This window comes from Staurois parvus, unplaced genomic scaffold (genome assembly GCF_062004578.1).
Source record: "Staurois parvus isolate SC_StPar_1 unplaced genomic scaffold, SC_StPar_1.0 ptg000142l, whole genome shotgun sequence".
NCBI classification, from domain to species: domain Eukaryota; kingdom Metazoa; phylum Chordata; class Amphibia; order Anura; family Ranidae; genus Staurois; species Staurois parvus.
This window is the reverse complement of record NW_028317938.1, coordinates 403,156-428,964: the sequence shown is the minus strand read 5'-3', so window position 1 is coordinate 428,964 and position 25,809 is coordinate 403,156. Positions and strand designations below refer to the sequence as shown.

Here is a 25,809-nt window from a genome sequence, read left to right as displayed (position 1 = left end):
AACACTCTGACCATGGACATCTGCTCCTACCCCCCACTCTCAGCATGGGGTTTAGATATTTGAATTCCTGTTTAACCTCCCGACGCCCCGCCAACCCTACTTATCATACTTTGGAAATATGCTGAAAAACACAAGAGAGGTGGGGAGAGAGAAAAAATAGAAAAAGGGGGGGAAGGAGGACAGAGATCAATTCCCCATAGCCTCCTATCTCTCTCCCACCCTACTCTCCCCATTCAGTCTACTTTCTCTTTTTATTCCCTGACTGCTACTTTTCTTTTTTGGCCTTTCCCTTTCATTTTTGTTTGACCCATCTGTCCACCCCACAATTCCCATATTGTGCAGTTCTAATTTTTCATAGAAGTCACTGAGTTCTTCAGGGAATCTTAGCCTTGCTGATTTCCCGTCTTTCCATCCGATCAGACATGCCGGGAATCCCCAGTTATAGCGAATTCTTTTTTCCTTCATCTGATCCAATAAGGGTTTCAGCCTTCTAGCTGTGTCTCAGAAGAAATGTCTTCAAAGACTTGTAGGACTTCTGGGAGGCCCCTGATCCTTAATTTAATTCTTCTCTTTTTGTTTTCTTGGTCCTCCAGTTTGTATGAAAGCTTCCTCTGTTCCCTTCGCATCTCTTCCAACTGTGTTTCCATATCTGCTGAGCCTGTGTCTCCATTTTCTCCTCCACTTCTTTTACTCTTGGCAGCATTCGTCCAAGATCCTTATGTATCACCGCCATTTCCTTTTTCATAGAAAATTCCAGTTTTGCAAACATTTCCTCCATCTCTGTTTTTGTGGAGATTTGTGATATGGTCTCCTGTTATTCGGGAGCGTTTTGATCGTTTATACTGTCAATATTTATTGATTTATTGGTCTGATCTTCCAGAACTCCAAATGACAGTCTGGACTTCCCTTCGTGTTTTCTTCCTCCTTCCTGTTGTTTTTCCGCACATTGTATCTCCGGACTTTTTTCCTGTACTGGCATGAATTTCTTTATCATGCTAGTATTTGCGCTGGGTTGCGCTGTTTTTCCTCCCCCACCTTTAGTGGGTCTATTCCTCATTTTAACTACCCTAGGTCGCAAAAATTCTATTCAATGATCACACTACTGTATTCTCACACCTCCAGGGGTGCCCTTCTCCAGAAATTTTTACAGTTCCAAATATAATTTATAGCGCATACATTATTTGTAGCAATGCTTGGCCCCTGATATACCCCGACTCCTTAATCTTCTAACCGTCTAGCCCCACAACTCAGGTATTCAAATTACTTAGCAACAGAAAACATTAAAAGGCTTTAAATTTCTTGCCGTTGTCCACGGCAACTCACCATCCTCTTCCGAGCCTGAGGTTCTGAGTCCGTCTGTTGCTGTGTTGTGTTCTCATCTGCCCCCATGGGGGACTTGTATCCCAGGTTGTGGTATCACCTGAGAGGGGTTCTGGGCGGAAGCTCAGGGTGTCCTGAATCCAAGTGTATCCCCCATCCTCTGGTATCTCTTGATGGTACAGAGTAACTTCCAGCTAGCCTGCATGCCAAGTGCAGGCCCCATACAGACAGCCTCCTTAGGGGTCCTGCACAACTCCGCGCTTACTCCTCTCTTCTCCCAGGGCCTCCTATGCTCCGGAACGCTCTCCCGGCAACCAACTTCTGCTTCACTGAGGGCTCCGGGACCCAAGCTCCCCGATCTCTCCAGCAAGGCCTGCAGCCGACCGCCACGTGACCGGCGTGGAAGAGGGACACCGCACGGCTTCGACCGGGAGCCAGCAGCCAGCAGGTAAACGTGCGGGGCGGTATAGTAGGTATCAGACCCTGGCCAGTTTGTATTTTGGTGGGCGTTGGAAGCTCCTGCACCTTGGAGTCTCCCAGTGCCATAGTCAGGAGACCCGGCTGCTTCTGTCACATCATCAATAAACACCAATGACCCAGTGCCACTGGAAGCCATGCATGCCCATGCCATCACACTGCCTCCACCATGTTTTACAGATGAAGTTGTGTGCTTTGGATCATGAGCTGTTCCAAGCCTTCTCCACACTTTTTTCTTCCCGTCATTCTGATATAGAATAATCTTAGTTTCATCCGTCCAAAGAATCCTTTTCCAGAACTGGTCTGCCTTTTTTTTAGTTTTTTGTGGCAAAGTCTAATCTGGCTTTCTATTGCACCTTGTGATGAACCCTTTGTATTTGCTCTCATGAAGTCTTCTCTTGATTTAGAGTTTGACAATGATACGCCCACCTCTTGGAGAGTGTCCTTCACTTCACTTGAATGTTGTGAATGGGATTTTTCTCTTATATTGTAAGCTCCAAGGAGCAGGGCCCTCCTAACTCTCTTGTATTGAACTGTATTGTTGCTGTATCGTCTCCCATTATATTGTAAAGCACTGAGCAAACTGTTGGCGCTATATAAATCCTGAATTATAGTAATAATAACCATAGAGAGGATCCTGCGATCATCCACCACTGTTGTTTTCCGTGGACGTCTATCCCTTTTTTATGTTGCTTAGCGTTGTTCTTTCCTCAGATTGTACCAAACTGTTGATTTGGCAACTCCTTATGTTGCTGCTATCTCTCTGATGGATTTGTTTAGTTTTTGAAGTCTTGCAATGTCCTGTTTCACTTGCATGGACAGCTCCTTTGAAGACATGATGAAGGTTCACCGCAACAGATTGCAAATACCACACTTAGAATCAACTCCAAGGGTGCATGCGCGCAGCGGAAGATGGCGGCTGCTTGACTCTGCTGCTCTGCCGCACTTTGGCCGACAGCCACTGATATCTTTAGCTGGTGGGGGGGGACCCAGCCAACCAAGACCGCCTCACGATAGCGCCTAGAGCCTGTGGAAATACCCCTATGGTAAAGGCGAGACAAAAATCCGCTCCGTTGCACCTTCAGGAGGCCCGATCCTCAAACTGGGCTGAATCCAACATGGCCACCACGACTTGGCAGTCAGCTTCAGACACGTGTGCTGCATCTTTGGACTTCTCTTCTTCCAGTCGAGGTGAGCATGATCTTCCGCTTTCCCCTTCTGTGGAAGAATGTCTGGGTGGAGGTTCCCCACGTTCCACTAGCTCTTCGCTGGATAGGGCCATGGGTGAAATTATTACCAGCCAGAGCCGTAATATCGCTAGTCCTGAATTGTAGGCCCTTTCCTCCCAACTCTCTTAACAACCTCAGCCAGAATATTCAGGTGACCCTATTATTTTGGTGAGGTTTTCATTGTTGCTGGACCAAGGCCTAGAAAAGGCGTGTAGACGCATTACTACTGAGCTTAAACAAGAATTCAAAGATATTGGTGATCATATCAATACCATTGAAACTAAGCTGGACGCCACGGTTTCCAGAACTAATCAGAATACTGATCAGATTTCTCAATTACATATACAATTGGAGGAAACTATGGTGAAAATTGATGACTTGGAGAACAGATCTGACAGATACAACTTTCGGATTCGTGGTCTTCCGGAGTCATGTACCGAGACTCATGAGGGGGTTCTGGAGCTCATGCGCTCCTTGCTTCCTGATGTGCAGGACTCTCAGCTTGAGCTGGATAGGGCCCACTGAGCTTTGATGGTCACTCCGCCACCCTGCCCACAGATCATGCTTAAAGCCAGAGAAAATCCCAATAGTCATGCTGTTCAAATTTTTGCTGATATTTCACAGGCCACAGTACAGAAACGATGTGCATTCAAACCATTGTTGAAACCACTCCAAGATCAGAACATTAAATATCGCTGGATGTTCACCTTCTGGTTGTCGTTCACCTAAAAGTGGAAGTCGTATTCATTCGCCACTTTCCCTGAGGGAAAATCTTTACTGCTGCAACTGGGTCTGATATCTACAGCATCCTCTACAACGCCACAGCGCCAGTCACCTCTCCTGGAAGATAAGTTGACCTAGAATCAATGCCCCTTTTTCACTGCTATGGCATAACACTAGAAGTCGCTCCAAGCAAAAGTCATGGCCTCCTTGATCTTTTGGACTGGATCTATTGGTTTCTATTAAAATGAAAATTTTCAACTTGAGATATGGGTCCCCCACCCTTTCTTGTTTCTGGTCACATGTTTTACCATGGGGAATTATATTCCCTGTGTATGGTTGCTATATTATATTTAGTTTATTATTTTGCCTGTTATTCTTATTACTGCCTACGGTTTTGCTGGAGGATTATTCTTCTCTGTCAGTCGCGCTGTTTGAGCGAGATTAGGCGTAGGCCTTATGCGTGAGTACTGCACCCCATTCTGTCTCCTCTTCTGCCTCTTTAATTGTGGCTGAAGTGGACCCAGAGCTTTCCACGACTTGTAGATTGCATTTTGCTCCGGATTGGTGGTTTTTGTGGCGTGTCCGCAATTGTCCTCACTATACTGTGTATCATCATGTTTTGGAACTTCTTGTCCTGCTTGTCTTGCTTCTTGCTTATTCGCTTTTTTCATTTCACTATACTAATCTGTTCTTTTTTCAGTGTTCTTCTTTTCCTTAGCCACCCACGCAGCTTGAGACAATTTTTTGGATGGACTTCTGGACTGGTGTCTGGTAATTGCATCTCTGGGGTAAGTCAGCTCTTATGGAACTTTTCTCATGGCCACCGATAATGCACCGAAACCTCTTGTGGTTTCTCTCTCATAATGCTCAGGGTCTAAATTCGCCAGTGAAATGTAGAAAAGCCTTTCAATACTATCGCTCGGTGGGTGCAGATATAGTTATGCTACAGGAGACTCACTTTCCCGCTGTGTTCCAGCCCCCTTTTTTTGCATGGCCACTATCCTTTGATCTTTTTGGCTAATGCGCCGGGCAAGATGCGAAGTGTTGCAATTTACGTTTCTGAAAGACTTTTTCGCCCCTGTATGTGATTCGGGATCCCGACGATAGATCCCTTTTGGTGACGGGCGAGATTGAGGGGGAACAGGTAACGTTTCTCACATTACGTGCCCAATGCTGACCAGCTGTCATTTTTTTGGTCCCTTCTTCAGACTCTATCTCCGCATTTTGTGGGGACTGTGGTCTTGGGGGGGGGTGACTCGAGTGTGGCTTGGATTGGGTTCTAGATAAGACGAGAGTCTCGGGGGCCCGCCTGTTGCGACCGTCTAAAGTTGGGACCAAATTGGAGAAGTTGCTTCACCAGTTTGATTTGATTGATGTCTGGCGGGAGCTCCATGCCTCTAGTCGTGACTTTACCTATTACTTCAGTGTTCATTTTACCTATTCTAGGATAGTTCATATCTTTGCTCCCTCTCGAAGTGTGCCCTTGTTTGATTCCTCCAAAATTTTGGAAGTGGCGTGGTCCGATCATTCGCCGGTTTTGGCCACTATCACCTCTATCCGCAAAGTTGCCTCAGTTTACTCTTGGCGACTCAATGAATTGCTTCTCAGCAACCCCTCTGTATGCCTTAACATTGAAATGCACCTTAAGGAGTTCTTTTCCATTAACAATGCGGTACACACCTTTTCTCAAATTAATTGGGCTACTCATAAGGCTTCTGCGTGGGGTATACTCATTCACCTAGCTGCTAGATTTAAGAAGGCCTCGGACTTGATACGCCAAAAGGACTCTGAACTTCCTGCTCTTCTTAAAGAACACAAGCAGAACCCTCATTTAGATCTTCAGGATAAAATAGCAGCCACGCGTCTCAAATTGAACATATGTCTTAACACTAGAGCGGAGAAGCACCTTAGGTGGTTCCAAGCTAAATTTTATCAATATTCTTATCGTGCTGGGATGCTGTTGGCGAGGAAGCACCTAGACTGCAATTGATGTCTATCCCTAAGCTTAGATTGGCGGATGGTTCTTTTGACCCAGAATATAACGGTGCTTAGGGAATTTCACACGTATTATCAGAATTTTTATATAACCATTCGCATACTGCATCCTCTGCGGAGTTTGAGGAGTTTGTAGACAGTCTTCCCTTAACTGTTCTTTCGGAGTCTCATAAGGAGGCTTTAGAGGGGGACATTACATCAGCAGAAGTTCTTAGGGCTATTAAGGAAGTGAAGTCGGGTTAGGCCCCAGGGCCTGATGGCTTTTACAGCCTTATATTATAAAAAATTGGCTCACCTTCTGGTCCCGCATTTAGTGAATTATTTTAATTCTCTTCAGCTGGAGGGAACCTATGGACAAGGATTCCAATAGGGCTTTTATATGTCTTATCCCCAAACCCAATAAGGATCACTGTGATGTCTCTAATAATAGGCCAATTTCCCTGATTAATGCTGACTTTAAACTTTTAGCAAAAATCTACACTACTAGACTGGCTTTATAGCTCACTATGTTCACAAGGATCAGGTTGGGTTTATACCTGAACGGCAGGCCTTGGGTCAAATACAGAGAGCAGTTGACCTTATTTCTATTTTACAGTAATTGTGGGATCGCGGTAACTCGCCGAGGGGTATGTTGCTCAATTTAGACATTCGTAAGGCATTTGATTCTATCTCATGGGAATACCTGTTCCGTATTCTCTCGAAGTAGCAATTCGGGCCTAGATTTCTGACTTTTCTCCATGCATTGTATAGTAACTCGTCGACACAATTGAGATTGAGGGGATATCTTTCGGATTCTATTTCGATTGTATCCAGCACCCTTCAAGGTTGCCCTCTGTCACTGTTATTTTGTTATTGCGCTCAAACTTTGGCGGTGGCTATTAGGAATCACCCTGACATCTTGGGGGTAGATAGTGGGCATAGGCAACACAAATGTGCTCTTTTCGTGGATGATATACTCCTTTTTTTTACGTCCCCTCACACCTCTCTACTATCGCTTATTGATCTATTGACTCGATTTCATAATATCTCTGATTTGGCGGTGAATTGGAAGAAGTCTGAGGCTCTCAACATCAATTTAGAGGTGGAAGTTGTCCGGAGCATACAGAACAGTTTCACTTTTTCTTGGCAGTTGCACTCTGCCATACTTGGGGGTTAAGCATACTGCCTCCATAGTGACGCTTTATACTGCTAATTATCTACCTTTTATGGGCACACTTGTTGAGGGACATTGACCAGTGGAACTCTTCTGCGGCTTTGTCTTGGATGGGTAGGATAGCGTCGTTTAAGATGGTGGTATTGCCTAAAATTCTTTATTATTTCCGTACTCTACCTATAGTGGTTCCGGCGGCTGACCTGCGTAGATTCCAGAATAAACTGATACACTTTATATGGGGCAATAGAAGCCACAGAGTGCAGAGGCAGATGCTATATGTTTAACATGAGTTTGGGGGGTTGGGGGTCCCGGACCTTAGGAGATATTAGTGGGCAGCTCAGATTATGCAAATCTCCTATCGGCGGGACTGGTTGGAGTTGGAGGCGCAGGCTTGTAAGCCTTTACCCCTCGACCTCTTAATGTGGATCTCTCCTAAGCGAGAGGTCGCTTCTCTGCCCCACGTTATCTTATTCTCTGTACTTTTGGAACTTTGTCCGTAAACAGGTGGCTCTTTAGTCCTCTACCTTTCCTGTGGCACCTATATTTGACAACCAAGAGTTTCCCCCTGGCCTGCGGTCTCAGTTCTGGTGTATAAATAAAGGATTGTATAGGATGGGGCATTTCTTGGATCGTAAGGGGATTTTCCCCGCTTCACATTTTACATCGCAACTTGGGATAACCTGCGTCTGAGTACTATCATCTACAGCAGATTCTTCACTTTATCTGCTCCTTGCACAGGAAAGTTGGTGGAGTTCCAACACGTTCTGTGTTCGAGAGTAGATGTCTCCGTGGCTAGGTTCAGAGGGGGGGCATCCCAGATTTATATAGGTTGTTTGTATCTCATTTGGGTATACTGTCATATATGTTGGCCTGGGAGAAGGACATAGATAAGGTCATAGAGGAGAAGGAATGGCAGGGTTGGCCCCTTAGGGCGCATAGGGGAATTATGAATGTTTCTCTTGTGGAGGTGGGTTATAAGGTCCTTTCTCGGTGGTATTTAGTCCCGGATCGATTATCACGGATGTACCCTGATACATCTCCGCTATGCTTTCGGGGGTGTGGGCAAGTTGGCACGACTTTCCATATTTGGTGGTCGTGTCCTAAAGTCAAAAGATTCTGGATTCGTGTTCACTCCCTGATCTTTACGGTGACCATGATTAATGTTCCTAAGAACCCTAGATTTGCTTTGCTTAATGAGCCTGTAATGGGTGTATCCAGGTCTGCTCAGAGCCTGCTATATTTTATTTTCCTGGCGGCTAAAATTGCGATTGCTACTGCATGCAAGGGTCCGCTGGTTGACTTGGCGTTGATGAAACACAAACTCTCTTGGATTATGGTCAATGAGAAATTGGTTAGCATTTTGCAGGATACTTCTGCTATGTTTGAATGGGTATGGAACCCATGGATTGATTACCTACAAACTAAGCTCTAGTGTTGCTGGGTGCTCTGGGGTTGGCCACGTGGGTGGCTTCTGTTCTGATCCTTTCTGTTCCCTTTTATTTATCTTGTTCCTTTTTTTTTTTTTTTTCTTTTTCCATCTTTCTCTTTGTCCCCTGTTCCCAGGCCCCCCCCCTTTTTTTTTTCTTTTTTTGTTTTTGTTTATTGATAATTTGGCCCTCTGCTTGGTTACTGTCTCATTGCAGGCTATACTCATTTGTATAGTGTGATATTTTTTTTTTACACCACTGTAGGGGAATTATGGCAGTTGTGTTATGGTACCTGGGGCTTGTTTTTGCAGTCCCGGTCTTTCGACCCCTTCAGCCTGCTTGACTCTCTCTGTGCGGGAGTCTATCACATAGCTAGTCTGAGTGATTGAACTGTGTTTTTATGTATATTTTATATATTGTTATGTGTGATATGTTTGTAATTATGCAATTCGCCTGCATTGCGAGTTATTTCATGCCTTTTGGAGAGCCTACAAGGTTTTATGTATAGCTGTTTCCTTGTTATGCTTTATAGCAATAAAAATATTGCAACAGAATCAACACCAGACCTTTTACCTGCTTAATTGATGAAGAAATAATGGAGTAGCCCACACCTGGCCATGAAACAGCTTTTGATTCACTTGTCCAATTACTTTTTGTCCCTTGAAAAAGGAGGGATGGCTACTCCTTAAGAGCTGTAATTCCTAAACCCTTTCTCCAATTTGGATGTACATACCCTCAAATTAAACCTGAGAGTGTGCACTTTCAGCCCATATCCATTATATAACAATAACTTTAATATGTTTTAGTAAATACCTGAAATAAACTAAAATTGTGCCTGTGTCCAAATCTATATGGACCTAACTGTATATTGGTTACTGAAAACATGATCCAATATGGAGCGAGCAGCATGAAATATGTTCTTCAGTCATTCTGCAATCTGTACACTTAAAGCAGAACTGAAGTTCTGCTGTATAAAACTGCGAGCAGGCAATATAATGCCCCTACCTGTCTGCTTGAGGCCTTCTCTGGTGCTGTAAACGGAACTGCGCATGTGCAGCTCAGCTTACACTGGCAGATTGGTCTCTTAAGTACTGGGATGAATAGCTCCTACACATGTGCGTGAGTGCCATCATGCCTCTCCAGCCAGTGAGGAGGCTGAAGACTGGTACTCTAAAGAAGATGCCGATGAGGGACTGTCTGCTTTAAATGCCAACACTGGGTAGACAAAAAATTATTACTTGTGGGGTTATGCTTGCACTGCAGGCATTAATTGCCATTTTTTGTGAGGTGGATGAGAAACCAATTTAGGGCGGGTTCACACTGCTGTGCTGTGGTTTGGCCATACAGTTTTTTTGTGTTTTAGCCTTGGTCCCATAGATTTCTTTTAGGTTCCATGTTTCTTTTCACTTTCAGAAAACGCGGCAAAATGCGTAACCTAATAGTCTATGGGACTGCTGTAAAATGCACGAATACCATGAGTACACCCGTGCTGCGGCAAAACTGCAGTGCAGCGATGTGAACCCAGCCTTTACAGGTGGTGTTTTCTCATGATCTTGCAATGGACTCCCCCTCAGAATCCTTACTGCCAGAGCAGGGCTATGGACACTGCTCTAGCCTTGATTAGTTCAGGACCCTAGACCACTGGATTGTGGGGGTGCAGGAGCTGTGAGGACTGGGTAGGTTAATCTCTTGTTCCCCCAAGGCATAACACCCCCCCAATTTTGATCAGTTTTCTTACAAACCCTTCCTTGATTGTTGGGTTTACTTATGAGCGGAAATAACTTTGAAAAGACTAGGATGGTGTGTTTTGAGCATGCACAGCTCATTTCAAACAGATATGTGGGGTAAAAGGTTTGTGTGCTCAAGGAGCCAAAAAAATACAGTAAACATTTTCATTTAAAAATGGTTTGCAAAGTTCTTAGGTAGTGGGTGTGTGTGTGTGGATTATTTTTGGAAACTGGTGATTTTGTTTAGTCTCACTTTGTATATCTAGTGCCTTCTTAACCACTTACGCACCTCTCCACCCACATTTTGCTGCGGGCGGCTTATAAAGGCATAGCAACGTACCTGCACGTCGGTTCCTTCTTGTGGGTTCAGAGGTACATGTGGTCCTTCCCTATGGACAAGTAAGACAGGGTCACCCTGTACCTCTTGACTGTTACTGTATAAAGAGGGTCTTTGTTTGGAATGCATTTACTTTACTTTACATTGTAAACTTTTCAAACTTTGTGCTAAAACTCAGCCATTTAGCTTGATCTTGGATTGATGCTCAGATGTTACATCACACCACTTTACTTACACTTTCACTGTGAGCCGCTTGGGCACTTCCTCCCACTCTTTCACCATGAGGACTTTACTGCAGGATGGTCTATACCAGGATTGCTGTATACTCCTTCAAGACATGCTTACAATATATTGCACACCCTTTTCTGTGCCCACCCCACTGGGGAACACCCTAGTTCATAGCTATGGTGGAAACCAGGAAAAAGGGAGCCACAGCAGAATATCAGACAATCATCGTTCACTCTGCTGAAGGCCTGCACAACACTCGGCCTCTGTGATGGAGCTATTCTTACATCAGAGTGGGTCCCGAGTAGAACACCAGTCTTTGCATCTGATTCTAGTGCCATTTCAGGCACAGAATAAGCCAATTTCCTGACAAAAGCAGGTTTTTCTGCATCTGTCACAATTCCTTAGACAAGTTAACAGTTTAAAACCACCATCTCTGTCCAGGGCTCCAAAATGCCAAGTGCATTCCCCAGCTCACATGCCCTTTGGAAAGGAAAGACCATCAAAATCACATGCCCTTTGGAAGGAAAGACCATCAAAATCTATAAAGGCATTCCCTATTCATAAACATATAGAATGATCATTTTAGGGCAATTGGATAATTCCAGAAAAGATTTCAATCTCTCTGAAAATCATTGCCAAACTACTATCCAGTGGAGAAAGTATTCAGTAAAAAGTGGTCTGTTCTTGGTAGTTGATCCTACCATCTCAGTCTTAAACTTATCATCCATATCAATCAAAGCTGTTCCTTCATTTCTGTAGCAGGAGAGAAATCCAGACTGTGTGTGCTATGTCCACATCCCAGCAAATCATGTAGACATTACATGATTTGATGTTCCTTCATTGAGAGATTCTGCTGATAGGAAGTTTGAGATGCTCCTAAAGGATCTTTGCACTTACAGGCCAAGCTCTGCCACCAGCTGTCACTGTGATTTGTCTAGCAAACTGCAGCTAACTGGACTAGGGCAATGAACAACCAACATGAGCCTGTGTTCAAGGACACGAAGCCTTAACCGAGTAATTCCAGCAATTACCTTTGCTCTGCTCTTTTGTCAGCTGTCTGCTTTGGCTGCCAAACGTGTTGAAACCAGTTTCCAGAATGGCCCTAATTCTTCATTAACATGCACAAAATCTTGTGGCCCAAAGTGTGCACAGCTGAAGCTGCCTGTAGGACTCCTCACACACATGCCTTTGAGGGTGGATGTCTCTTTGGGAAGGCACTTGACAAATTCATGATATCACAGAAGAGAAGGTTCTACTTCACTGAGAAGATTCCAAAACCTCCCTCCTCAAGAGCCTCTACCTTTTTAAAAACCCAGAGCATCCAATCTCTCTACTTAGGTTTTGAAGGTGAAGAATAAGTTCTGCCCTTCATTTCTGGTGCAAACTTGGCCCACAAATCCCACCAAGTCGTCTACAAATGCCTCATCCCAATGAAAGGCAACCCTCAGAGTGTTGGAACTTCTGTTAGTTTGCCTCTCTGGGTCAAAGATAGCCCAGACCTAATGGGTTGAATTGGTGGTTTCAAAGGGGTGTAAAATAGTTACAAAATTCTACCCCCTCGCTGCTTCTCTCAGATCAACTAAAAACTGCCCCAAGGTCAGATTTGCAGAATTCCTTGAACCATCTCTTGTTCCAGGGAGTAGTTCAGTATCCCACAAGACAGGTTCTAAGGATTTTATTCAAACCTGTTCACGGTACCAGAGTCTAATAGGAGTATTCATCCTGCACTTTGCACTTGCAGAGAATCCTTTCCAGTTTGTTGCACTGGCTTTTGGCCTATCATTTTCTCCCAGAGTATTCACAAAGGTCATAGCACCTCTTTTGCCCTTCTCAGAAGAGTATCCAGGTCGCAGGTTTTTTAATGACCTTTTGAAGGACTCTTCTCCCTTCAAGATGTCTGCAAAAGTCCACAGGACAATTCATATGCTCTTCGGTTTGGTGATAATTTGCAAAAATCTGCTCTCCAGCCTGGAATGCTTGGATCTGGTCCTGGACACACCATGTGTAAAAGAGTTTTCCTTCTAGTGAAGAAAATTCTGAGCTCACGCTCAAATAGAGGTCAGAGTCCACAATGGGACAACGCACAACGTAGTCCTCTGCGTTTGAGACCTCATGGTAGCCTCCTTTGCCCAATTTCATCCAAGGTTTCTCCAGCACATCTTGTCAACCTGCAGCAAACATGCTTCTCCTTCTCTCAACCTACCCATGCTCCAGTGCAGCCAAGCAAGGAATTCCCTAACTTGGTGGGTCTCCAACTCAGCCTTAGGAATAAGGAAATCTTTCCTTCCTCATTGCTTGAAAGTGATAACAGATGCCAGTCTTTCAGGCTCAGGAGGGAGTGTTCCAGTCCCTCACAGTCCAGGGAAAATGGACACAGGTGGAAGCCAAGCTTCACATCAACATCCTGGAGCCTCAAGAAATGAGCATGACTCTGCAATGTATTTATGTATTTATTTCAGGTACTTATATAGCGCAGTCAGTTTACGCAGCACTTTACATATATGTTGTACGTTCACATCAGTCCCTAACCCTCAAAGGGCATACAATCTAAGGTCCCTAACTTACATTCATACACATACTAGGGCCAATTTAGACAGGATCCAATTAACCTACCAGCATGTCTTTGGAGTGTGGGAGGAAGCCGGAGTACCCGGAGGAAACCCACCCAGGCACAGGGAGAACATGCAAACTCCAAGCAGGAGGTGCCGTGGCTGGGATTCGAACCAACGACCCTAGTACTGCCAGACGGAAGTACTAACCATTTAGCCACTGTGCAATACTCCTTTTGACCAGCGCCCCCCGCAAAAACTCGATTAGGGTGCAGTCAGACAATGCCACAGTCACGACCTACATTGACCATCAAGGAGGCATTAGGAGTCCTGTAGCTTTTGAAGAAAGCAGTTCAAGTAATCTCATGGGTTGATACACTGGGTTCAGTGTTTTTAGGTAATCTACTTTCCACTTGTCCGCTCCTGGGACTGTAAAGGCCATCACTTGCATCAAGGTGAATGAGCCCTTCAACCAGACGTTTTCAAGCTAATATTTTTAAACCTCTTTGCTCTCCCTTGTCACATTCTTTATTCAAGATGTATCTTGCCTCAAGCCCCCCTTGCAGCACCCTTTTGCTTCCTTAGGATCTCAGTTTGGTCCTCTCAAGAGATGGATAGGACATCTGACTGCTAGAGCTTTCTCTTGAGGACAAATGTCTTGTGCTGTTACATGCCCACTCCACCAGGTTAGTGGGAGTTTCCTGCGCATTTAGAACCAGGCCTCTAGCCCACCCTTGTAAGGCCACCACCTGGTCTTCTGTTGATACCTTTTTCAAAGTTCTACCAGATGGCTGTCCAATCTTCTGTGGAAGCAGCTTTTGGCTACAAAGTTCTTGCAACAGCACTCTGAAGTTTGGTCTGTTGAATTATTTGACCACTTGGCACAGATCTGTTTGGCTATTTTGCTGCCCACGCTTCATATTCTTTGCTTGGGAACATGCTAGCGTATGAATACTCAGTCTGTACTGTGGCAGTATTAAACCCAAAAGCAAACATTTATTATATTGCATCTTACCAATTTGTAGGCCTCATGTACACTTAGTGTTAAAAATGCTGCCTTTAGGGGGAGTCCTTTTTTTTTTTTTTTTCTGTTTCTAAATACTCCTTTTCTTTCTTAGGCTTTCTTTTATTTTAATATATTCATCAGGCCAGTAAATCTGTTTTACATCTTGCAGATGTATCGGTTACAGGAATGATACAAACAGTTTAATACTGGCAGGGGTGCTTACAATTATCAGCTTTTATTCATCTTGTTTTTTTTTAGTTTTTCCTGTAACTCCTTATAAAGTGTTAGCTGGAGTTTGGCTTCAATTTGTTAGTGTATTTAAATTTGCTAGTACATCTAACCTTCTCCTCCCCAGACTGGAAGAATGGGCACAGCAGACAGCAGCATTGTCAGAGTGGGGGCATGCCAATACAGGAGGTGTTACTGGCCAGATCCCCAGAGAAAAAAAGTGTGTGTGTGTGTGTGTGTGTGTGTGTGTGTGTGTGTGTGTGTGTGTGTGTGTGTGTGTGTGTGTGTGTGTGTGTGTGTGTGTGTGTGTGTCTGTCCTAAAAAAAAAATTGCCACCACGTTTTGTAAGCAAGTTTAAAGAATTGTTCCTTGATGAGATCTGGATCAGTTGAGTGACATCCCTGTTAAGAGATATGTGAATAAGACTCTTTATGTTAGAGGTCCGTAAGATAAGGTGGGAGCATACTCGTAAGAGGTGGTAAAAGTTGTTCCACCTAGACACAAATTGAGGAAGTATTTCACTTGTGGATGTTCTTCATTACTTGTGAGTTTTTAAAGGACTGGTATAGTATTCATGAACACTTGCTTTTTAATATTGTTGAGCTCATATATACTTTTTTTTTCATGTCTTCACCTGTTTATGGAACATGTGGTATTGAATGTGGTGGTGAATATGTATGATAGAACTTGTGATTTGTGGCACAATTAAGCACAGAGTTGAGTATATTAGCACAGTGTGCTTTATATTTTGTTTTAAGTATCAATTTGCACACCGCTATCCCTGCATTGGTTTCAAATGGGACCAGCTGTACAGAGCAGATTACATTTTCCCATGCATTCCATACATGTGTTTTTCCTCCTAGCCGAAGTAAAAAGAGTGGGGGACACACTCCTTGGAATGGCAACCCAGTGTGTGCAAGTGAAAAATGTGGTGAAGACTTCTCCTCAGACACTTTCCAATTTATGTCTGAAGATCAATGCTAAGCTGGGAGGCATAAATAATGTGCTAGTTCCTCATCAAAGGTAAGACAGCTCTACTTGTCACCTGTAATACACTAAGGTATTTAGGGTCAAAGATTGGAACCCTTTGCTGGTTTTACAGCCAAGAACCCAATCTGTAGAGCCACTTCTTTCCACTGAAACTAGAACAGTCATATCAAGTGATCCTTATGCTTATGTTCATGTTTTTTCCCAAATCAGTGACTCACAAAATGTTTTATTTTTTTTAATCTGCTGAAGTCTAATTATTGCTAGCCGCCTAACTGGTATTTTTGTCTTGGTGACTTATTGCCTTATTACCTGTGGACCTTTCATGTCAGAAACTCTAAAGAATGCACAGTTCACTTTAGTGTTTGCTTTAATGTGTTCACTATAATGGTAACGTTCTCCATTGTCCCCCTCAACGTTGCCCTGGACATTCTTCTGCCTACAAATGATACTGTGTCTCATTATTGCTGCTTGACGGATTGTATTCTGTTTTGATAATTTTAGTTGACCTGCTTATATTTGTACATTGCTTGATTTATTTATTTTTTTCCCCGTGTGCAATTGAGAAATAAAGGAATTACAAAAAAAAATTGTTGCTACACCAGTGCTTGAGTTGCTTATCCAGACCCTGCTGATCTGAGTGTGTAATGCTAGCCTGGAATGTGACCTTTGGGCACTGGTCTCTTCATTGTTGCACTCTCCAGACTGTAGTGCACTGTTGGCTAGCTGCAAATCATTTTTTGGGGTCCGGAGGTGTGGTACCGGCTAACCATTCAACTGTCACTTCTGCTCTTGAAAAAACCTTATGGATCTCTGGTCTGTGCTCTGTTCCACTGCCCGCTTAGTGACTTGGTCACTTCTGGCTGCCTGAAAATCACATCAGTGCTAGTTGCCTGGGTTTGTGGGTATGTCTTGCCTGACATTGGGCCCATTTGCTACATGGATGCAACATGGCTTCAGCAAGTGGATGATTGGTGCTCTCACTTTTAGTGTGCTCACTGTATTTCACGGACTGTGAAACTCCCTAAAATCTTAGTTTGAGTTAGTGATATTAAAGGTTCAGCACTTTTTAAAAAATAAATGTCATACTTGCCTCCTCTGTGCAGTGGTTTTGCACAGATAAACTCCTATCCTCCCCCCTGCTGAGTGCCCCCAGAGCAAACTGGCTGCTCTGGGGGCACACGCTTCTGTTTGCTCCCAAGCCACCTCTGTGTGTCCATAAGGGCCACTGGCTGCTGTATTTCAGACAATGAGGGCTGAAAGACCCAGGAGAGCCGCTGCTTTGCGCACATTGCTGGATCGAGATCAGGCTCAAGTAGGTATTAGGGAGGGCTGAGGGAGGAGCTAAACACTGAAGGTTTGAATGCACAAAGATAAAAAACCTTCAGCCTTTAAAGCTGCTTTGACTGGTGTTGCTCTTATGTTGGTGGTAACTTATCTGACAAACATTGTCAGAATGGGTGGATTACCTCAGATGATTCCTCCAATGAGGAAGTGTAGGTCCTGGTTTCATTGAGCGGAGATAGATATAGATAGATAGATAGATAGATATAGATATATAGATATATATATATATATATATATATATATATATATATATATATATATATATATATATATATATATATAGAGAGAGAGAGAGATCTATAAACTTTTTACATTTTTTTTTTTTATAAACAGGTTTTATTTTTTAAGAAAATGTTTATACTGATTTTGCATATACACTTAAACATAACAGAACATTCCCCCCCCCCAAAAAAAATGGAAACTGCCCATAAGTTTCACAGTTTCATCTACAACTTTTTTTTTAAAGTTAAGGTTTTTTTTAATAATTAAAATCATTAAAAATATATATTAATTTTAAAAAGCTGCCCATTTCGTTTTTCGGGCAATTTTTATTTTGGTGTACCACTAAATAACATGCAGGTGAAAAATAGATCTAATACCAACATGTCAGGGGAAAAAAAAAGTTGGAAAAAGGATCACCCCCGTGTGTCAGTATTTTGTTGAACCACCTTTTGCTTTAATTACAGCTTTTAGTCTCTTGGGATATGTCTCTACTAACTTTGCACATCTAGACTTTGCAATATTTGTGCACTCTTCTTTGCAGAACTGCTTAAGTTCAGTTAAATTTGTAAGTGACCATTTGTGAACTGCAGTCTTCAAGTCATTCCACACATTTTCAATGGGATTTAAGTCTGGGCTGTGACTCAGCCATGCAAGGACATTCACTTTTTCTCCTTCAATCACTGTGCACTCATTTTTGCTGTGTGCTTTGGGTCATTGTCAATGGGAAAGTGGTTTATCTTCTACATGACAACTTTTAGGCAGATGGTAGCAGATTTTCCTCCAGAAGTTATTATTATACAGGATTTATATAGCGCTAACAGTTTGCTCAGTGCTTTACAATATAATGGGAGACAATACAGCAACAATGCAGTTCAATACAAGAGGGATAGGAGGGCCCTGCTCCTTGGAGCTTACAATCTAGGAGGGAGGGGCTAGTGGTACAAAAGGTAGTAACTGTGGGGGATGGACCGGTAGGAAGAGTAGAAGATTCCATTATTAGCTGAGGGCAGGATAGGCTTCCCTGAAGAGATAGGTTTTCAGAGATCGCCTAAAGAAGTTAATGGTATTTTGCCCCATCCATTTTTCCTTCTATCCTGACAAGTGCTCCCTATTACAGGATATTACCAACTCCATCTTTTACTGTAGGAAAGGTGTTGTTTGGATGGTGAGCTGTAATAGGTTTCTGCCACACATAGTTTGGTGTTGAGACCAAAAAGTTAAATTTTAGTCTCCTCTGACCAGAACACCTTTTTTCCTTGTGGTCTCAGAATTTTCAAGGTATGTTTTGGCAAAGCTCAGTCGTGACTGCATGTGACCTTTCTTGAGGAATTGCTTTTTTCTTGCAACCCTCCTCCGATACAAACCACATTTGTGGAGAATTTGTGATATTGTCACATGCAGACAATGACCACACTTTGACCACTCTTTGTCATAAATTCCTGCAACTGCTTCAGAGTTGTTGTAGGCCTCTTGATAACCTCTGACCAGTTTCCTCCTGGCTCCTTCATCCAGTTTAGAGCAACGTCCTCATCTACGGAGGGTCTGTGTTGTACCAAATGCCTTCCACTTCTTAATAGACTTCACTGTGCTTCTAGGCCAGGGGTGGGCAAACTTTTTGACTTGAGGGCCGCAATGGGTTCATATATTGGACCAGGGGGCCGGACCAAGAGTAGATGAATGATGTGTATGTGTCATCCATAGTAAGTATAGTAATATTCCCCCATAGTAAGCATAGTAATTAATCCCCCATATAGTAATTCATCCCCCATAGTAATTCATCCCCCATATAGTAATTCATCCCCCATATAGTAATTCATCCCCCATATAGTAATTCATCCCCCATAGTAATTCATCCCCCATATAGTAATTCGTCCCCCATATAGTAATTCGTCCCCCATATAGCAATTCGTCCCCCATATAGCAATTCATCCCCCCTATAGTAATTCATCCCCCCTATAGTAATTCATCCCCCCTATAGTAATTCATCCCCCCTATAGTAATTCATCCCCCATATAGTAATTCATCCCCCATAGTAATTCATCCCCCATATAGTAATTCATCCCCCCTATAGTAATTCATCCCCCCTATAGTAATTCATCCCCCCTATAGTAATTCATCCCCCCTATAGTAATTCATCCCCCCTATAGTAATCCATCCCCCATTTAGTAATTCATCCCCCCTATAGTAATTCATCCCCCATATAGTAATTCATTCCCCATATTAAGTCCCCAAGTCCCCCCTGTGTCAATTCACTTACCTTTGCTCCGCGCGTTCCTCTTGTTCCCGCGCCGTTCGGTGTAGCATGAAAATCTGTCTCCTATGAGGATCTGTCCCCCTCGACGTATCTGCGCATGTGCCAGTTTCAGGCATTAGCAGCCGATCGGGGATCTCCGGCACATGCGCAGATACGTCGAGGGGGACAGATCCTCATAGGAGACAGATTTTCATGCTACACCGGTCTTCAGGGCGGACTGTGAGAGGAGCCTAGCGGGAGCCTAGCTTCGCGGGCCGGATTAAAAGGTCCGCCGGGCCGTATACATACGGCCCGCGGGCCGTAGTTTGCCCATTGCTGTTCTAGGCATTGATAAAGCCTTTGAAGTTTTTTTGGATCCATCTCCTGACTTGTCTGTCCACAACTTTATCCCAAAGATCTTTTGACAGTGCCTTGCCACCCATAATTGGTTGTTCGCTTCAGTTGCACTACAAGAAACTGAAATGCTCCAGGAAAGCTCTTTTCATGCTCAGCTAATCAAAATTGTAAGCTCCAAGGAGCAAGGCCCTCAAATCCCTCTTGTATTGAACTGTATTGTTGCTGTATTGTCTCCCATTATATTGTAAAGCGTTGAGCAAACTGTTGGCGCTATATAAATCCTGTATAATAATAAAAATGACAACAGCTGATCACAGTTGAAAGTCAAATGGCTTTGTGTGCCATTGAGAAGGTGATTAGCTACATCTGATTTAGTTTACAAGTCGTTTTTAGGAGGGGGGATCCTTTTTTCAACTCTGTGATTCTGTTTTTAAATTATTTTATTTTTTTCTGACATGTTTGTGTTATATCTTTCACTTGGATATTTATAAGCTGCACTGAGTAAATACTATGGCCCTGATTCACTAAGATGTGAGTGTAATAGCAGAGACTGACCATTCAGGCAGACTCCGGTCAATCAATCAGTCGTCTGACCAGCGTCTAGCAAGCTCATTGACGAGCGTCTATTGACTACTTTGCTATCACTGGCACATTTTTAGGTGCAATACCGGATATGTTCGCTAGATGGCGCACAAGCGCGGGCTTTATTTACATTGGCGTTTTCATGATGGCAAAAGAATTCTTAGAATGTTATAAATACACCTGTACACCTGTATTAGAATTTTCTATTTTCTTCTATTTATTTTCTTGCTGTGTCTCCAAAATGATCAGGAAACTAATGCATTTACTAATGAATGTCATACATTCTGTACTCAAATGTTAAACATTTACACACTTATATCTCAAATAATTTATATACTTCTAATTTCCCAATATAATTATATATCTTCATTCTCTTTAATCACGTAACTATTCTATGGTAAAGACAAGTGCAGCGCTATAAATGCATGTGATCAATAATGAACGCATGTAAAAACCAAAAAGTGCAAAGAATTGCAACAATGATGTAATATTGTAAATGGTGCTAAAATAAGTTCATAGAATCATTCCTGAATAATGGAATGTCCTTCGTGTGAGAGTACCAACTCAGAGAGTGCCTATGAATGGCACGTGTGGTCTCTCCGTGACGGACAGTAGTGCATGAACTCGTGAAAGGTAAACCACCCTTGGGACTGGTCTACACTCACCAGAACAAAAGTATTAATGTGTATGGGTTATACACTCCACACATCTGGGGGTGCAGCGGTATGCTGGCAGTTATGGGTTAGTCATCCAGCTCCATCCATCCATCCATCAGGGTGGGTGCCCAAATGGTCCTGGGGAGGAATTAGCTCAGCCACAGGAGCCAGAAAGGTGCTCAATAGTGTAGTACACTGTCACAGGGGTGGATGACCTTTCACGAGTTCATGCACTACTGTTCGTGGTTATATTTATCTTGTGTAATACCATTTTACTAGTCTATATCATTTGACCAGCGCTCGCTCTATCATTTTTAAACAATGTAACTATTCTACATTATAGCTCAAACTGTGTCTCCCACAGTGGTTTAGTGGTTAGAGCTCAGAACTTACAGCACTTGGGTCATGGGTTCTAATCCCGGTCATGGCTACATCCTAAAAAATGGAGATCAATTTTCAGTGCCAGGAATATTGATCAAACAATTATGATTTTGCCTAATGACTAGAAAGTGGATGAATGTACTCTTCTGCCAATTAGGAAATGTGCCATTTTCATGCCGTGTATATTTCATTGTAACATTTTTCTCTTTTAAATCTGTCTCCTTATATAACTTGACCCCCTCCCCCACCCCGCCATCACCTGTCCCATATGCAAATCTATGGATCACCGCCCCACTCTTTAACTATCTATTTACTGATCAAGTGAATGTGTCTCATTTTCTATCAGCTACAGCTCAGATCTCACATTATTATACAATTGCTGATTGTATCTCACCACTAGTCTGATTGAATTCACAATTCCTGGTCAGTCCCGTTCCCTGACCTCTAATAAACTTTAGGGCCAGTTCACACTACATGTGTTTCAGTTGCTTTTTCGGCATCACAAACGCACAGAAAGAAGGTTATGTGGTTGTCAATGTCATAGTTCACATCAGCGCTTGCATTTTCAGTGCATTGCAGGTGCTGTAAACAAAGTTGACCACGCTGCATTGTTTCTGCACAGAACTGTACTGGAACACATTGAAACGTCCTTGAATGTACTAAAACGCACATGTCCCTAACTACATTGAATACAAAGAAAATAGAAAAAAATAAGTGGAAGGGATATAAAAATGCAATGTAAACATGTCCAAAACGCATTCAAAATGTACTGGAACACACTAAACATGCATGCCAAAAGGGCATGAAAAAAACCCATCAGGAACACATCTAGACTGTTTCTATAGTGTGAACCGGCCCTTAGGACTTGTTCACACCATTGGTGGTGCAGAAACGCATGCAAGAACACACATTTTCCAGCATAGCAAAGAAATGCAATGCCCTATGTAGATGTGCGCAGGTACCATGATGAAAACGTTGTTGCACCTACACACGTCTATTAAAAACAGCCCCATTCACAGCCACAAATACGCATGGCACCACACTACTGTGCGGTTAGGTGCGACACACTTGGAAAATAACATAAAAATAAGCCAACATGGCTAAAACATATCTTGAAAATATGGGGACTCTGATATCCGGCGACAGTCCGTTCACGAACGAGAAGCAATTCTGCACCCCTAAAACCAACATAGAGGAAAGGGATGGTCAAATTGCTGTGCTGCTTCCAAACCACCTCTGGCATGCCAGGGTCATTATGCAGGTCCTTGATGCCAGTTCTTGCCTGCGGCCACAAAATATCCACTGGCCACAAGTGAAGGTGAGTGGAGGACGTGAAGGTGGATTTCTACCAGCTTCAACCGCAAGCAGTACCACTCCTGAAAAATGAGAGCAAATAATCATTGACACGTCATCATGACAGTCAATTCTCAGTGCAGGCTATCTAGAGTGTCTTTCCTTTTTAACCATTTCAAGAGTTCAAGGAAACATTCTTGGAGCATCTACTGTGTTTGGAAAGGCCAAAGGTCCCCCCCCTCCCCCAGGCACACTAATGCTTATGCAGACCATAGACGGGGAGAAAAACGGCCGATTTTTCTTTTAAAAAATGAAAAATTGGTTGTTCAAGCGGCCGACGTTGCCAGCAATGGTAAAAAAAAAATCGGCCGATTTTCATCCCGTCTACAGCCGGCAAAAAGTGTCTCTGCAGAGAGCTCCGCTATTTCTTTGACAGTTCCTTGACATTTACAGCGGTTGCAACAATGTATCTATTTGTATCCATTTAGGATACAGATGTTTTTATTCGGAAACAAATAGATACAATGTTGCAACCGCTGTAAATGTCAAGGAACTGTCAAAGAAATAGCGGAGCTCTCTGCAGGGACACTTTTTGCCATACTGGAATTCCTCTCATTTTTCATCCTTCTTCCTCTTCTTCTTTTTCATCATCATCCTCTTCTTCTTTTTCATCATCATCCTCTTCTTCTTTTTCATCATCATCCTCTTCTTCATCCTCTTCTTCTTCATCATCTTCATCCTCTTCTTCTTCATCCTCTTCTTCTTCATCATCTTGATCATCATCATCCTCTTCTTCTTCTTCTTCATCATCATCCTCTTATTCTTCATCATCATCATCCTCCTCTTCATCATCATCTTCTTCTTCTTCTTCTTCATCATCATCCTCTTCTTCTTCATCATCATCCTCTTCATCATCATCATCATCCTCTTCTTCTTCTTCATCATCATCCTCTTCTTCTTCATCATCATCATCATCATCATCCTCGTCTTCTTCATCATCATCATCATCCTCTTCTTCTTCATCATCATCATCATCCTCTTCTTCATCATCTTCTTCATCATCATCATCCTCTTCATCATCATCCTCTTCATCATCATCCTCTTCTTCATCTTCTTCATCATCATCATCATCCTCTTCTTCTTCTTCTTCTTCATCATCATCATCCTCTTCTTCTTCTTCATCATCATCATCCTCTTCTTCTTCATCATCATCATCATCCTCTTCTTCTTCATCATCATCATCATCCTCTTCTTCTTCATCATCATCATCATCCTCTTCTTCTTCATCATCATCATCATCCTCTTCTTCTTCATCATCATCATCATCATCCTCTTCATCATCATCATCATCCTCTTCTTCTTCATCATCATCATCCTCTTCTTCTTCTTCTTCTTCATCCTCTTCTTCTTCTTCTTCATCCTCTTCTTCTTCTTCATCATCCTCTTCTTCTTCTTCATCATCATCCTCTTCTTTTTCTTCTTTTTGTCTTCCTCTTGCAGGTCACTGCTCATGTGCAGATTTTTTATCAGTAAAAAATCGGCCAATTTGCCCATCATTGCCGCGAAAATCGGCCGATCGGCAAATTCGGCCGTTTTTTTTTCCAACTTTACCGAAAAAAAAAATCTGCCAAAATACCGAAAAACGGCCGAACAAATAGCCCACTAACGATCCGAAAATCGGCCGATTTTATTTTCGGACGAAAAATCGGCCAATTTTCGACCCATCTATGGCCTGCATAAGATATGGTGTGGCCCTAGGGTCAATGTGTGTTTAGAATACTTCCAAAATGCACATACAAAAACACTACATCCAAGTGCATGTTGCATTTCTATAGCATGTTAAACAGAAAAAAAATGCACTTACATAATGTTAACATGCGCAAGTAAAAGTAGACAAAATCCACATCCTTTTATTCTGGCTTCACATACATGCATTGTGGTCTAACACCGCACTCCTGGGCAAATCACATGCAATTTGTGTGCGTTGCAATTAGAGACAAACATTTTGCACACCTCAAATTGCACCGCATCCGGGCCAAAAATGTGCAGGACCCTTTTTCAGGGTATGCACATGTATTGTACTGTCCAAGGCATTGCACACTAACGCATTGCACACTAAAAATGTCAAATACGTTAGTGTGTACAGTGCATGAGTGTAAAATGCTTTAGTGCACACTGCAGTGTACAACGCATTGCACACTGTAATACACTGTAATACCGTGTACACCCACACATTGTAGACTGTAATGCACTGTACACTGTCATGCAGGATGGAGCAACGCATTGCACACTGTGATACCGTGTACACCCACACATTGTAGACTGTAATGCACTGTACACTGTCATGCAGGCTGGAGCTACGCATTGCACACTGTGATACGCTGTCCACTGTCATGCAGAATCCAGCAACGCATTGCACACTGTTATACCATGTACACCAACACATTGTAGAATGTAATGCATTATACGCAGTATACATGTCCAGATATTCAAAGATTAGCCATGAAGGCCTAGCTGGTTACCTATTGGGCGACCGCAGATAGCCGAATAACGCTACACTGCATCCAGGCAGCTCTGGGAGGGTGTCATATGACATCCTGGCAGAACGCGCTCTCCGTGATTGCTGTGTCCTAAGGACACAGCTGATCACGTGATGTGGTAAAGGCCAATCACAGCGGCTTTTTACCATGTGATCAGCCATGTCCAATGACACGCTGATCACCGGGAAATGCATTTGCCGGGTCTTGGCTGCACTTTCATCACGCTATCAGAATGTGTGGAAAGTACTGCCGAGAACCAGCAGTTATCAAAGCAGGGGTCGGCCCCGATGATCAGTGCCCACCAGTGCCACCCAACAGTTACGCCCACCTGTAGCCAGCAGTGCCACCCACCAGTGCTGCCTCATCAACGCACATCAGTGTTGCTAAATTACCAGTTTACCAAATGTTATAATATAAACAGACTTTTATTCATTATGAGCTATTTTGTGGTTTATCGAGCAAAAAGTAAAACACACAGCAGCAAGTCAATACCACCCAAAGAAAGCTCTATTTGTCTGAAAAAACTGATATAAATTTAAGATGGGTACAATGTGGCATGACCGCACAATTGTCATTCAAAGGATAACAGTGCAGAAAGATGAAAATTGGCCAGGACAGGAAGGGGGTAGGAGTACCCAGTAGGCAAGTGGTTAATATCATTGACCCATCAATACCCAGGACCTAATGTACAGATAAGTAGCATGTGCACCAAGTGAGATTCTGCTAGGCCCCACCCACAAAATTGCAATTACCTGTCCCTCACATGTTATAAACATGTTTGCAATGGCCACACTTACTGTACATATAAGGAT

The 25,809-nt window shown here is 43.0% G+C and overlaps 1 protein-coding gene across 1 annotated transcript in view; it reads left to right on the top strand.

Moving 5' to 3' along the window:
* AGO4 (argonaute RISC component 4) overlaps positions 1 to 25,809 on the top strand; it is a 151,916-nt gene that overhangs the window by 92,821 nt on the left and 33,286 nt on the right. Inside the window, exon 13 of the mRNA XM_089673586.1 lies at positions 15,263 to 15,422. Coding sequence (XP_089529712.1) covers positions 15,263 to 15,422 — 160 coding nt within the window. The remainder of the gene's footprint in view (positions 1 to 15,262; positions 15,423 to 25,809) is intronic.